At 45.9% G+C, this 13,996-nt stretch overlaps 1 protein-coding gene across 1 annotated transcript in view; it reads left to right on the top strand.

Annotated features, from left to right (window-relative positions):
- LOC126547704 (pappalysin-1-like) overlaps positions 1-13,996 on the top strand; it is a 73,028-nt gene that overhangs the window by 31,402 nt on the left and 27,630 nt on the right. The window contains exons 4-6 of the mRNA XM_050195659.2: positions 2,606-2,997; positions 3,883-4,012; positions 4,829-5,103. Coding sequence (XP_050051616.1) covers positions 2,606-2,997; positions 3,883-4,012; positions 4,829-5,103 — 797 coding nt within the window. The remainder of the gene's footprint in view (positions 1-2,605; positions 2,998-3,882; positions 4,013-4,828; positions 5,104-13,996) is intronic.

Genomic DNA, 13,996 nt, shown 5'->3' with positions numbered 1-13,996 from the left:
TTTCATGGTATTGAGGACATCTCTGAACATTTTCATAAGGCACAGTGATGTGATTACTGAGCCAATTGCGCGAAACTGAGCTAAGAGGTGAAACCTGCTACATACTGCTATATTTGGGCAATACGTAATTTGCACCGAGTCTGGGCCCATGACGTCGGCTTTTTTTTTTTCGGAGAAACATCTAGAATCGGTCGTTCCGTCTGCAATGCTAGATGTGGCCGCTTGGCGTCTGCAGCTTACCATAGTCGTAGGTATAATTACCATTCGTGCCACAGTTGAAGAAGCTGCCGTCGCCATTGGCGACCGTCTAAACCGAACTAACAGCTCGGCTTCGAAGACGTGTATCTGGACACCACGTCTCGTAAATGGGGACGTCAGCATCGATACGCGCGCCCTGCCGCGAACTGCGTTGCCGTTCACATCGCGAAGCGAGCGCGTGCGTGGAACATTTGCACATATTCAAAAGGTTGGCAGAACGCGAAAACGGGCAAGTTTGCACAAAGCTTCACGTAATGACACTGAGGCACGCAAATCGTCGTTCTACAAGTTTAATTACAATGTCGTTAGACCATGACGATCGTTGTGTCCCCCGCGCAAGCCAATGACATAAGTGCTGTATCAGCACGGTTTAGTTCCGCGAAGGAATCCGTTTGTATTTTGCATGATGTCCGTGCGAAAATGGCAGTTTTGTTCAACATGCACAAATGATAAGAGCTCGCGGTCATACTGAGTGAATTCGCACAAAACTGTACACGCACAACTAAACAAAGAAAACTAAGAGAGTGTGGCGACAGAATGACATGCGCTATTCAAGATTAGTGCATCTACGGCCGGTTACGTAGCCGAGTACTGCGATAATGAGCGAATTTGACGTTTAGTGCTAGTGTGCGGGTGAAAGACATTTGGATTTCTGAAAGCCGTTTTGATTTCTGTAGAAATGGAAACGTCTTTCACATTTCTTTCGGATGGCTGCCGCGACCGCCTAGCATTGTATTCAAACGAATCTATAGGCGCAAAAGCACGCAGCTTGAAAACAGAGTGCTAACAAGACAAAGAATGGTAGGGACATAGGTCCTCTTCGTCCTTGTCCTTTTAGCGCTGTTTTGTCAAGTATCAATATGCATCAGTATTCACCACTATCCCAAGTTGCCCCCCGGCCGGTAAAAGTACAGAGCTCAGATATGCTAACAGGAACATGCGAGCGCGTGGCCTTCGTTACCCGAGGTACCAGCTCATGATAACCAACTCCGTTATTGACAAAGGCACACGCATGCGCCGTGCTAGCCGGACAGATGCAATGGGCGTGGAACATACCCTATCGATAACGCTAGCGCGAATCACAAGATGATGCTGCAGGCATCGAAGACCCCGCACTTGCGAATTCCTGTTAACATGTCTTATCTCGAACAAAACCATTTCGCGACGTCGTTTCCTTTCTTTCTTTCTTTCTTTTTTTCTTTCTGTCTGTCTGTCTGTCTGTCTGTCTGTCTGTCTGTCTGTCTGTCTGTCTGTCTGTCTGTCTGTCTGTCTGTCTTGCTTTCATTCATTCTTTTTCTAATGTTGAGTTTCGACTGTGGGATAGCTATGCATTTACGTTGCATCTGTGAGATCTGCGGCAATCCTTGATTCCAGAGCTTGACTTTATTAACGGATGCGCGACAAAGTACCTCCAGTTCAACGAACGTTTGTGCCGTGGAATAACGGGGACGCGTGAATGCAGGGAGTCCAGACTATTTATTTTACTGTATCAGTTTTACAGCTTGTATACGCTGGGAGTAATAGGGGAAGTGGGAACTTTTCATCAAAAGTTATCAAACCGTAATGCGAGAGGATTGGCCAAGTCCAGGAAAAGCTAGTCTTTTGTTTTGTAGGTTAGAAAAATCATACTTGGTACAAAACAGACCTTCTAGAGCGGAAGTTCTGTAATTTGAGAGTTATTTGCATTACGTCTAGAGTGACTAGTAAGGTGTATGTATTCGATTACAATACCGTTTTTTTATTTCCCAACAAATGTGAATATTCCTCCTTATGATGTTAAGAACAGTACATGTAGTACAGTTTAAATATTAGACAGAGGGCCACCTTCTTCATTCCACCCGCCGCAATGGCCTGTGGAATTATGCTATGGAGAAGAGCATGGGGTCGCGGTATCGAATCTCGGCTGCGGTAACCAGGTCCCAGCGGGTGTGGAACACTCATGTACTTAGATGAATGGTATTGCGAAAGTGTTTGTGCATTATGAAGCATGGGGTCATGGAACTTAGGCTTCTCCACGGGAAAATGAATAGTAATAAGCGAGCTTCATCCTCTGGGACATCCTATATACAAGCGTGTGTATGCGCATGTGCACGTACCGGTTCTTATCCGAAAACATGCCAGTACTGCTCCTTCTAAAATAAATATTTGTGTGGAAAAAATGTGTGCCTGGAAACTTATCCGAAAGGTTGATTTGCTGCTCCAAAGAGAGGCTTTAGCTGCTCCAAAAGGTGATTAAAAGCGGCTTCGACCAATCACACCACTGCGTGAGGAAGCTATCGCTTGGTTTGGGCAATTATCCCCCGATAGTTCCCTCCCAAATGTGTTCTCTCCTCCTCCTTTCCTCCAGGTGGCCGTGAGCAGCAAGCAGAAGAGCAGCATGTTCCAGAAGTCTGGATCATCTTGTCGCAGTCTGTCGCTAGGCGGGACCCGCAGCCGCCATTATCGGGGCCTAGTGGATCGGCTGCGCATCTGGGGCCGTGGCCTTCATCAGGCACAGGTGCACCGCGACCTTTGGCAGCCGGAGGACCCGCAGGGGGCCCTAATCGTGGACAACTTCGAGTCTCTGGACCAGTGGGAGTGGACCAGCGGCCCGGCACACTTGGTGCAAACCCCTACGCCAGGACGCCTCGAGGGCATCCAGCTGCAGCCGGCTCCTTGTGGCTTCACCGTATGCGACGACCCTGACATGGTTCTCAGCTATCAGCGCCACTGGAGCCTCAGGGCACCTAAGAGACTCAGGTGTGTCTCACGTGCCTCCTCAGCACGTTCATGTCCATGTATGCATCTTGTACCGTTCTTTTCTTCGTGTTCCTCTGGATCTCAGAGTAATTAACGCAGTTATTCCCTCGTGTGCCTCATCTCCTGAAATCGGGAGTGTGTTTTCCAAATGTTACTATGTGTATGTGCATAGGAGTATTGCTAGGAACAAAACCTCTCAACTGCTCTGGGGTACTTTAATGAGTTTACCTCGGAAGAAACCTATTTAAAATGTTGCAAAACATTGTGAATTTTTCCGTGAAACTGATTGAAAAGCGAGTACGTTAAAGCAGGACCCCTTTATTCACAAAAAATGTTCTCCCCTAATGTACTGTATCTTTCTTCGTGGTGATTTCTTTCGCAGCTTGCAAAACAAATCAGCACAACTTAAAATGAACTTATTGCTGTTTTTTGTTTTTGTTGTTGTTATTGTTCTTGCTGTTTTTCTTGTTGTTCAGGGCTGTTCGTGACTGAGATGAACCTCGAAGTAATATTTCATCAATGAGCTGTAATTAGCTCCCAATAAATTGGTAAAAAAGTAGGAGATATGACACTGGAAAATAATTGGCGCAATTTATGCTCACAAGTATTTTCATAAGTATTCCTACAGTGTACTCTGTGTAGGAAGCCTGATTTGTACCACAAGCGACACTATACCAGTATGATGATCGTTCAGCTCTTGATCTTGACCTTGATAACTTGGAGGTAAAGTTCTTAGCAAATTTACTGCTCGTAAAACTGTTTCACATATCGTGTTTTGATCTAGGACAGGGTACAGAGGTGATGCTGACGTCCTGAAATAAAAATAGGAGAGCATGGTAACCGCTCAGGCCTCGTGACTCTTGGGGGTTGGCTTCCGTGTTTCAGGTACAGGGTTGTCAACGTCAAGAACTCGGACGGATCTAATCCAACTGTAACTGAAGAGCAGATTCAGAGGCAGCATGTAGCTCTAAACAGAGCTTTTGAGCCATACAACATAACTTGGGAACTAACACAGGTGAGAGTGTAAATTTCATTTCTTCTTTTTTTTTTTACGTTGTGAGTAATAGCCACTAGTACGAACCTTTGACCAGTTTGCCGTGTCATGGGTGCATGAAGGACATATTGTATAACTTTGTGGGTGGGTTTATTAACAAACGTTCCAAACCTTCTGCAGCAATTGCTGTATGCATTGAACGCGATTGGCTGATGATGATACAGATGTGCTTTCGTCGTACTTTCACGATGGAGACACGCAAATTACCACCCTGTTCTACTAGTCACACAAAATATTCAAAATAATTCACCAGCAACATTAACTATAGTCTCCTGCCCACAACTTCTGGGATTTTTCGAAACATTACAACGTAGGAGCCATCAGGTGCCATTAGGGAAATCATTCTGTATTTTCTTCTTTTATGGGGTTTTACGTGCCAAAACCACTTTCTGATTATGAGGCACGCCGTAGTGGAGAACTCCGGAAATTTTGACCACCTGGGGTTCTTTAACGCGCACGTAAATCATAGTACACGGGTGTTTTAGCATTTCGCCCTCATCGAAATGCCGCCGCCGTGGCCGGGATTCGATCCCGCGACCTCGTACTCAGCAGCCCAACACCATAGCCACTGAGTAACCACGGCGGGTCATTTTGCATTTTAACAATCAGACATCGCTTCGTTCTCTAAACACGGCATGCCGATCGAGCGTGCGATTAGAGACGCCGATATTTCGGGACACTCGTACACCGCTACACTCCTACTAAACTTGAGGTTCGTGACTGACACCGACGCCAGACCCATTTCTCTCACACATTCAGCGCTACACGTGTTTGCAGGCGTCAGTGCTGAACAGCTCCTTACGACGAAGGCAGGTAACCCTAGGGTGCCCATCTTACAATCTGGGCGATGGCATCTGCAACCCAGATTGTCAACTTGTGGCCGGCGACGGGGGTGACTGCGACCCGCCCTTGGAGTCATGTGACCCCACCATGGTAGGCGATGGCATTTGCCACAAGGCGTGCAATCAGGCTGTCAGCAGCTGGGACGGTGGAGACTGCTGCCTCTCGAGCGACAACAATGGAAGCTGCTTGGACCCGGCATCGCCAAACCGGTGGGCTGCTATTTCGAACGTATAGCAAAACGTATCTGGAGCTACGCGATTGTTCAGTGTCCTTTATTCAAGAAAAAGAAAGTAAATATATTCTCCATTTGACTAGATATAACAGCAATGACCTTCTTGCGTACGGCGCCTGCTTACTTTCACCAAGAATAACACGTTTCGTCGTACGCTCAATGCTTACCATTGCAATCCTTTACTTTCTTTGATTTTGTTGTTGAAGGAACAATTGTATGCCTGTTTGATCACAGCTATTACGACATCTATACGACATTGGTTACCGCTTCACTCTTTTCAAATGCAGTCGCAGTATTCACGTGATCTGGTCACGCCGCGCCGTACGCAGACACCACGCGGCTCTTGCCGGCACGGTATCACGCGCCCCACGACGTGACCTCGTGCCCGACATCGCACATGTTGTAATACGCGATATTTCCTATCATGCATGCGCAGCCACGCAAGCAATTAAGAAAGAGAATACGAATCCCTTTGATAAAAAAAACAGTAACTTCAGGCTGCGGGCAGCCCCCTACACTTTCGAACTTTCTTTGCGCTATCTCACAGCTCTCAGGGTCCTGACAAACACTTTTTATTTCGACACTTTAGCTGCTCCGATATCGGTCTGTAACCCTTTTGATTTCCATTATAAATTAGCAGATATCTGGTTGGTTTGTTGGTGTTTTTTTTAGAAAACATTTCGTGGTTGTTGTTGCTTCATTTTGTTTTTGTGTTGCTACTATGAATAAATTTATCTCATGTGGTGTGCGAGCAAGGCCGCAACAAGTCATCTCGCCTAGTTATGGCACATAATTCGTCCCTCTTTTCTTTCTTTCTTTTTTTTTGCTCAAGAAGGTGCTGCCTTCTATTTTTTTTATTATTATTAATGTACTACAGATAGGCTAATTTTTTTCTGAAATAATTATTTGCTAATTTCTGTGCAACCATCCGGGCACTTATTTATCTTACATACATGCGGTAATGAGGCAAATCAGGGCCCGTATTCCCCAAAAGATATTATGATAGAATGGTTCGTAAGAGCAAATGCAAGTCAATCACGATGCTAAACATATTAGAAAATGCGACCAGTCAATGGCAAAGAGCACTTACGAAAGAAGAGCATTGTGAATTCGGCCCAAGTTATGCCGAAGCCCACAACGCGGAGGAACGTTCGTGGAAGGGGAAAATTGTCATTTTTCTGTACTTCGAAGCTTTCTTCTTCAGAAACCCAGGGTTTCCTTTGTAGCTTCTTGCTACAGCGGAGTGGATGACGAATTGTGTATTTCATATACAGGGTGTCCCAACTAACTTGGACCAAGATTTTGAAAAAAAAAAAAAAACCATGCGTTCTTCAGAACAGAAATCGCGTGGATGTTGTTAGCGTTTATCTAAACTTACATTGGCATTCTTTTTTTGCTCGTCTTTTTTTTTAGTAATTAGCCGAGATAAATTAATTACCTTTTTCAATATGCCTTCAAACGTTCAGGCGTCAATAGGAAAGTTGTGGAGCTTCACAAATATTGCCCAACCCAGGCACTTCCAACGAGATAGACTTAGCATGGCCGTTTTTATTCCGGAAAAACGAAAGCTCGCGGAGTTCAAAAAATACCACGTAACAGCGCGCTCTGTGCGCCCGATTGCGCCGCCATTAGAGCGCTCTCATGAGTGATTTGTAAATCACTCATTTGTAATGACTCATTTGTAATCACTCACTCACCTTCCCTTCACTTACGAGAAAGGGATTCAACCTTTGCTCGGCTCTGACATTACCGGCAGCGGCTGGCGACGGCGCTCCGAAAAAGTGCTTCGTCAGCAGCCGCTCGCGCCTGTTGCCGAAGAACGCGCCGTCATCAGCCGTTTATTCCGTTATGACGAGAAGAGCAATTTTTTTTCCAGCATTCACGTCGATGCGGAATAGAAGAAATACAGAAAAAACATGCATCATACATCTGGAACCTGTGCGAGAGAGAGCATCATTTGTTACAACGCCGCTTTTCTTCCAAGCTGTGCCAGCGGCTAGATTCATGTGAGCTCGACTGTCTATTACTGTCGTGCCGCGCAACCGTTTCGAAGAATTTGATTGCAGTGCCTAAAGCATGCCGTACTCAAGCGAGCAGAAGGCGAACATGGTCATAGCCTTGGGAGCGGCACGGGGCGACAAGAGGAAAGCTTCCAAGGCATACCGAAATTGGCAATGTAGGGGAAGACCTAGCGCGAACACAATTATGAGGAGTTACTTGACGTGGAAAGAAACAGGTAGCTTCAAGAAGACACGGCACAGAAAGGGGACCATCAGTTAAGAGGCTGAAGGAGACATTTTGGCTTTCATGACTGCAAACCCTCATTCCAGCGTGCGTGATGTGAGTGGTGAGGTCGGCATTTCAAAGTCTTCAGTGTCAAGAGTTCTTAGGAAGGCTCAAATGCATCCGTATCACCTCCAACTGCATCAAAAACTGCAGGACAGAGACTTTCAATGGCGGCTTGATTTCTCAAACGGTATCCTTGTGAACAGTGATGAAATACCGGATTTTGTTGACAAAGTGCTCTTTACAGATGAGGCAACCTTCTCCAGAAATTCTCAAGTCAACATCCATAATGCGCATTACTGGAGCGATACGAACCCGCATTGAGTGGCGCAGACCAGTCACCAGTACCAATGGTCATTCAGTGTGTGGTGCGGTATCTTTGGCGGAAGAATAATTGGCCCCATATTTTTTTACTACATGCTCACTGCTCAGCGGTACGTGAACGACATCTTGGAAGGCCCAGTCTAAGATTTTCGCTGTGATTTTCCTCTTGCGTTTTTAAAGCAAACTTGGTATCAGCACCTACGGTGCACCAGATCACAGCAGCAGCCTTTCCCAAGCCTGGCTTGACCAAGCCTTCAAATGCCAGTTGGTCGGGCGGTATTGACCAGTGGCATGGCCTGCAAGGTCACCGGACTTGACACCTCTTGACTTCTTCTTGTGGGGACATCTGAAAGACCGAGTGTACCGCGAACCTACAACTACACCAGAGGTGCTAAAGGCAGAGATTGCTGAGGCCTGCAGTGAGATACCGTCTTGCGTCATCAAAAAAGCCACATCGAACGTGCTGAAAAGGTGCCAATACTGCATTATGGAAGAGGGCGACTTGTTTCAACACATTCTTTAGGCAGACATCACAGCGAATAAATCTCTACAACCGTTATCCATGAAAAGGGCCCATCTTTGTGAAACTTTTGTACGACATGGAAAAGGCACATAAGTAATATGAAATTAGAAATTCTCTGCCGACAAGGAATAGACAAGAAGCTAAAAAGCAACCTTCCGTGTCAGTTTACAATTATTCCTTTTGTGACAACCAGCGTAATTCACACGACGTTGTCAAGCTTGTTATAATGCGTGTTTGCTTGTTGGGGTCTTGCTCCCAAATTCGAACTCATTAGGTTGTCATTTTTCCTCCACATGCATTCTGCTAGCGTGAGAGTGCAATTATCGCCGCGGAAACGGGAGCAGCGCTGTATTTCAACTGCCGCGCGAACCCACTGGCGTTTATTTCGCAACCAAGCACAACGCGAAGCTCTACTGTGGGCAGCACGAAAGGCGCGACGCGAGCGATGTTAGACATTGCGTACGCTAAAGCGGGTCGTCACTGCGCATGCGCTGAACGCTAAACGAAATAGCGGGTATAGCGGGCGTACGCAACGCAAACGAGTTAGCGTTAGCGTTTTTGCGTGGTTTGCGCAGTTTGCGTGAAACATGGCGGCGGTCCCGGCTGCCCGCTTCGAATTGAATTTGACGTTGCTTTTGTGAAATGCACTTCGTTCGTAGCAAATGATTGTGTAAACGGCTTTCGCTTAGTCTCAGGCCACTTCGACGACAGAGTATTATGGATAATTTTGCGGTGTTTTCGAGATCGCTTCTCGTTTCGAACTGGTCGAAGCCTAACGAAAGAAATGGACGGATGGATGTTATGAGCGTCCCCTTTGGAACGGGGCGGTGCTTTGCGCCACCGAGCTCTTGCTATTATACTGCCTACCTAGGTTAAACAATAACTACAGAAAAAAAAACACTAAGAACTCCCACAACCAAATTTTATGATCCCCTATTGCGAACTGTGCTTTTATACGTCTCCGTTTTTTGTCGTTTCCTTACTTTTATTCCACGAATCCTCCAATCGCCTCTTACTAATCCCAAAGGAAGGAAGGAAGGAAGGAAGGAAGGAAGGAAGGAAGGAAGGAAGGAAGGAAGGATGGGTGGGTGGGTGGGTGGATGGATGGATGGATGGATGGATGGATGGATGGATGGATGGATGTATGTATGTATGTATGTATGTATGTATGTATGTATGTATGTATGTATGTATGTATGTATGTATGTATGTATGTATGAGCGTTCCCTTTGCAAGGGCGCCGTGGGTTGCACCACCAAGCTCTTGCTATTATACTGCCTAATGTCATCCTGCCTAGGTTAAACAATAAAAAAAGAAAAAAAACACTACGAACGACCACACCCAAATTTTCTGATCCCCTATTGCGAACTGTGCTTTTGTACGTCTCCGTCTTTTGTCGCTTCCCAACATTTTTTTCCCAAACATTTTCCCAAACATGTTTCCCAAATGCATGGATCTATGGATGGTTGTTATGAGCGTCCCCTTTGGAACCGTGCGGTGGGTTTCTCCACCAAGCTCTTGCTATTATACTGCCTAATTTATTACCTAGGTTAAACAATAAAAAAGAAAAAAAAACACTATGAACTACCCCACCCAAATTCTCTGATCCCCTATTTCGAACTGTGCTTTTGTACGTCTCCGTTTTTTGTCGTTTCCCTACTTTTCTTCCACCAATCCTCTAATCGCCTCTTACTAATGCCTATTGCGGACCTGTTTACTTTTCCACTGCTCTCACTGAATCCAAGTGCTTCAAGGAGGCCAGTGGCCCCAAAATCGACCGCTCGGTAGACGTCCTCACATTCTAATAAAACATGCTCCATATAGTCTCCCTATCTTTACCGCAGCAAGCACATGCTTCTTCTTCCGTCTTATATCTCGCTTTATAGGTGCGTGTTCTAAGGCATACCGATCTAGCTTTGAAAAGTAATGAGCTTCCCTTTGAGGTATCATAAATTGTTTCTTTCCTGATTTCATTTTTTCCTCTTAAGTAGTTACTCATGGCAGGTTTCTTTTCCATTGCCGCCACCCATGAGATTATTTCAGCCTCTCTGACTTTCCTCTTGACCTTTTTTGTTGCTGTGTCGCCCACCCTACAGGCCGCATACTTGCTGGTAAGCGTCCTAGTTCTTTTCCTCCACTGTGAATCAATGTTTTTCCTGTACAGATACCTGGGCCGGTATTTTGTAGCAATGCCTTTCCCGATTCTATGCTTTTTCAGGCTTTTCGCGCTTGGCCAGTGGTCAGAGCGACGGTCTGCCCACATTATCAACGGGATCAGGCGGCCGTGTGGGGTGGATGATAAGAAAAGCATAGAATAAGGCATAAGGCATCGCTACAAAATAGCGGCCCTGAACTCTCTCCCAGCCCATTTACTTTCTTCCATATTCCTCAGCCGTTCTTCATACATTCGATATGTCAGCACGACCTATCGACACAGGCGGGAAATAGCTGCAACGACGGCATATGGCCTCTGAGATTGACGATATCGTCGGCCAACTAAAATTTTAGAAAGCGTGCGCTGCTTAGCGTATGCTACACTATAGCGTATAGCGTACGCTATAAGTTGCATCATCATCATCATCATCAGCCTGGTTATGCCCACTGCAGGGCAAAGGCCTCTCCCATACTTCTCCAACTACCCCGGTCATGTGCTAATTGTGGCCATGTTGTCCCTGCAAACTTCTTAATTTCATCCGCCCACCTAACTTTCTGCCGCCCTCTGCTACGCTTTCCTTCCCTTGGAATCCATTCCGTAACTCTTAATGACCATCGGTTATCTTCCCTCCTCATTACGTGTCCTGCCCATGTCCATTTCTTTTTCTTGATTTCAACTAAGATTTCAACTCGCGTTTGTTCCCTCACCCAATCTGCTCTTTTCTTATCCCTTAACGTTACACCTATCATTCTTCTTTCCATAGCTCGTTGCGTCGTCCTCAATTTGAGTAGAACCATTTTCGTAAGCCTCCAGGTTTCTGCCCCGTAGGTGAGTACTGGTAAGACACAGCTATCATACACTTTTCTCTTGAGGGATAATGGCAACCTGCTGTTCATGATCTGAGAATGCCTGCCAAACGCACCCCAGCCCGTTCTTATTCTTCTGATTATTTCAGTCTCATGATCCGGATCCGCAGTCACTACCTGTCCTAAGTAGATGTATTCCCTTACCACTTCCAATGCCTCACTACCTATTGAAAACTGCTGTTCCCTTCCGAGACTGTTAAACATTACTTTAGTTTTCTGCAGATTAATTTTTAGACCCACCCTTCGGCTTTGCCTCTCTAGGTCAGTGAGCATGCATTGCAGTTGGTCCCCTGAGTTACTAAGCAAGGCAATATCATCAGCGAATCGCAAGTTACTAAGGTATTCTCCATTAACTCTTATCCCCAATTCTTCCCAATCAATGTCTCTGAATACCTCCTGTAAACACGCTGTGAATAGCATCGGAGATATCGTATCTCCCTGCCTGACGCCTTTCTTTATTGGGATTTTGTTGCTTTCTTTATGGAGGACTACGGTGGCTGTGGAGCCGCTATAGATGTCTTTCAGTATTTTTACATACGGCTCGTCTACACCCTGATTCCGCAATGCCTCCATGACTGCTGAGGTTTCGACTGAATCAAACGCTTTCTCGTAATCAATGAAAGCTATATATAAAGGTTGGTTATATTCCGCACATTTTTCTATCACCTGATTGATAGTGATAGTAGCCTTTACGGAATCCTGCCTGGTCCTTTGGTTGACGGAAGTCTAAGGTGTTCCTGATTCTATTTGCAATTACCTTAGTAAATACTTTGTAGGCAACGGACAGTAAACTGATCGGTCTATAATTTTTCAGGTCTTTGGCGTCCCCTTTCTTATGGATTAGGATTATGTTAGCGTTTTTCCAAGATTCCGGTACGCTCGAAGTCATGAGGCATTTCGTATACAGGGTGGCCAGTTTCTCTAGAACTATCTGCCCACCATCCTTCAACAAATCTGCTGTTACCTGATCCTCCCCAGCTGCCTTCCCCCTTTGCATAGCTCCTAAGGCTTTCTTTACTTCTTCCGGTGTTACCTGTGGGATTTCAAATTCCTCTAGACTAGTCTCTCTTTCATTATCGTCGTGGGTGCCACTGGTACTGTATAAATCTCTATAGAAGTCCTCAGCCACTTGAACTATCTCATCCATATTAGTAATGATATTGCCTGCTTTGTCGCTTAACGCATACATTTGATTCTTGCCAATTCCTAGTTTCTTCTTCACTGCTTTTAGGCTTCCTCCGTTCCTGAGAGCATGTTCAATTCTATCCATATTATACTTCCTTATGTCAGCTGTCTTACGCTTGTTGATTAACTTCGAAAGTTCTGCCAGTTCTATTCTAGCTGTAGGGTTAGAGGCTTTCATACATTGGCGTTTCTTGATCAGATCTTTCGTCTCCTGCGATAGCTTACTGGTATCCTGTCTAACGGAGTTACCACCGACTTCTTTGGCACACTCCTTAATGATGCCCACAAGATTGTCGTTCATTGCTTCAACACTAAGGTCCTCTTCCTGAGTCAAAGCCGAATACCTGTTCTGTAGCTTGATCTGGAATTCCGCTATTTTCCCTCTTTCCGCTAACTCATTGATCGGCTTCTTATGTGCCAGTTTCTTCCGTTCCCTCCTCAGGTCTAGGCTAATTCGAGTTCTTACCATCCTATGGTCACTGCAGCGCACCTTGCTGAGCACGTCCACATCTTGTATGATGCCTGGGTTAGCGCATAGTATGAGGTCTATTTCATTTCTAGTCTCGTCGTTCGGGCTCCTCCACGTCCACTTTCGGCTATCTCGCTTGCGGAAGAAGGTATTCATTATCCGCATATTATTCTGTTCCGCAAACTCTACTAATAACTCTCCCCTGCTATTCCTAGTGCCTATGCCATATTCCCCCACTGCCTTGTCTCCAGCCTGCTTCTTGCCTACCTTGGCATTGAAGTCGCCCATTAGTATACTGTATTTTGTTTTGACTTTACCCATCGCCGATTCCACGTCTTCATGGAAGCTTTCGACTTCCTGGTCATCATGACTGGATGTAGGGGCGTAGACCTGTACAACCTTCATTTTGTACCTCTTATTAAGTTTTACCACAAGACCTGCCACCCTCTCGTTAATGCTATAGAATTCCTATATGTTACCAGCTATGTTCTTATTAATCAGGAATCCGACTCCTAGTTCTCGTCTCTCCGCTAAGCCCCGGTAGCACAGGACGTGCTCACTTTTTAGCACTGTATATGCTTCTTTTGGCCTCCTAACCTCACTGAGCCCTATTATATCCCATTCTAATTATATCTAATTCCTCCAATAGCACTGCTAGACTCGCCTCACTAGATAACGTTCTAGCGTTAAACGTTGCCAGGTTCATATTCCAATGGCGGCCTGTCCGGAGCCAGGGATTCTTAGCACCCTCTGCAGCGTCGCAGGTCTGACCGCCGCCGTGGTCAGTTGCTTCGCAGCTGCTGGGGACTGAGGGGCCGGGGTTTGATTGTCGTGTTCATATGGGAGGTTGTGGCCAAGTACTGCACCAGGGTGGCCAATCCTGCTCTGGTGAGGGAGTGCGTTACCGGTTCTGGTCACCGGGATCAGGCCACACTCCAGGCCTGTTTATGCAATTTTATCAACAGGCGGATTTTTTTTATTTTTTTTTAATCCCGTGGAAAATTGCGCGGCACCGGGATTCGAACCTCGGACCTCTTGCACGCGAGGCGGGTGTTCTACCTC

The sequence above is a fragment of the Dermacentor andersoni genome, chromosome 1 (assembly GCF_023375885.2).
Source record: "Dermacentor andersoni chromosome 1, qqDerAnde1_hic_scaffold, whole genome shotgun sequence".
NCBI classification, from domain to species: Eukaryota; Metazoa; Arthropoda; class Arachnida; order Ixodida; family Ixodidae; genus Dermacentor; species Dermacentor andersoni.
This window is presented reverse-complemented; position numbering and strand designations above follow the sequence as displayed.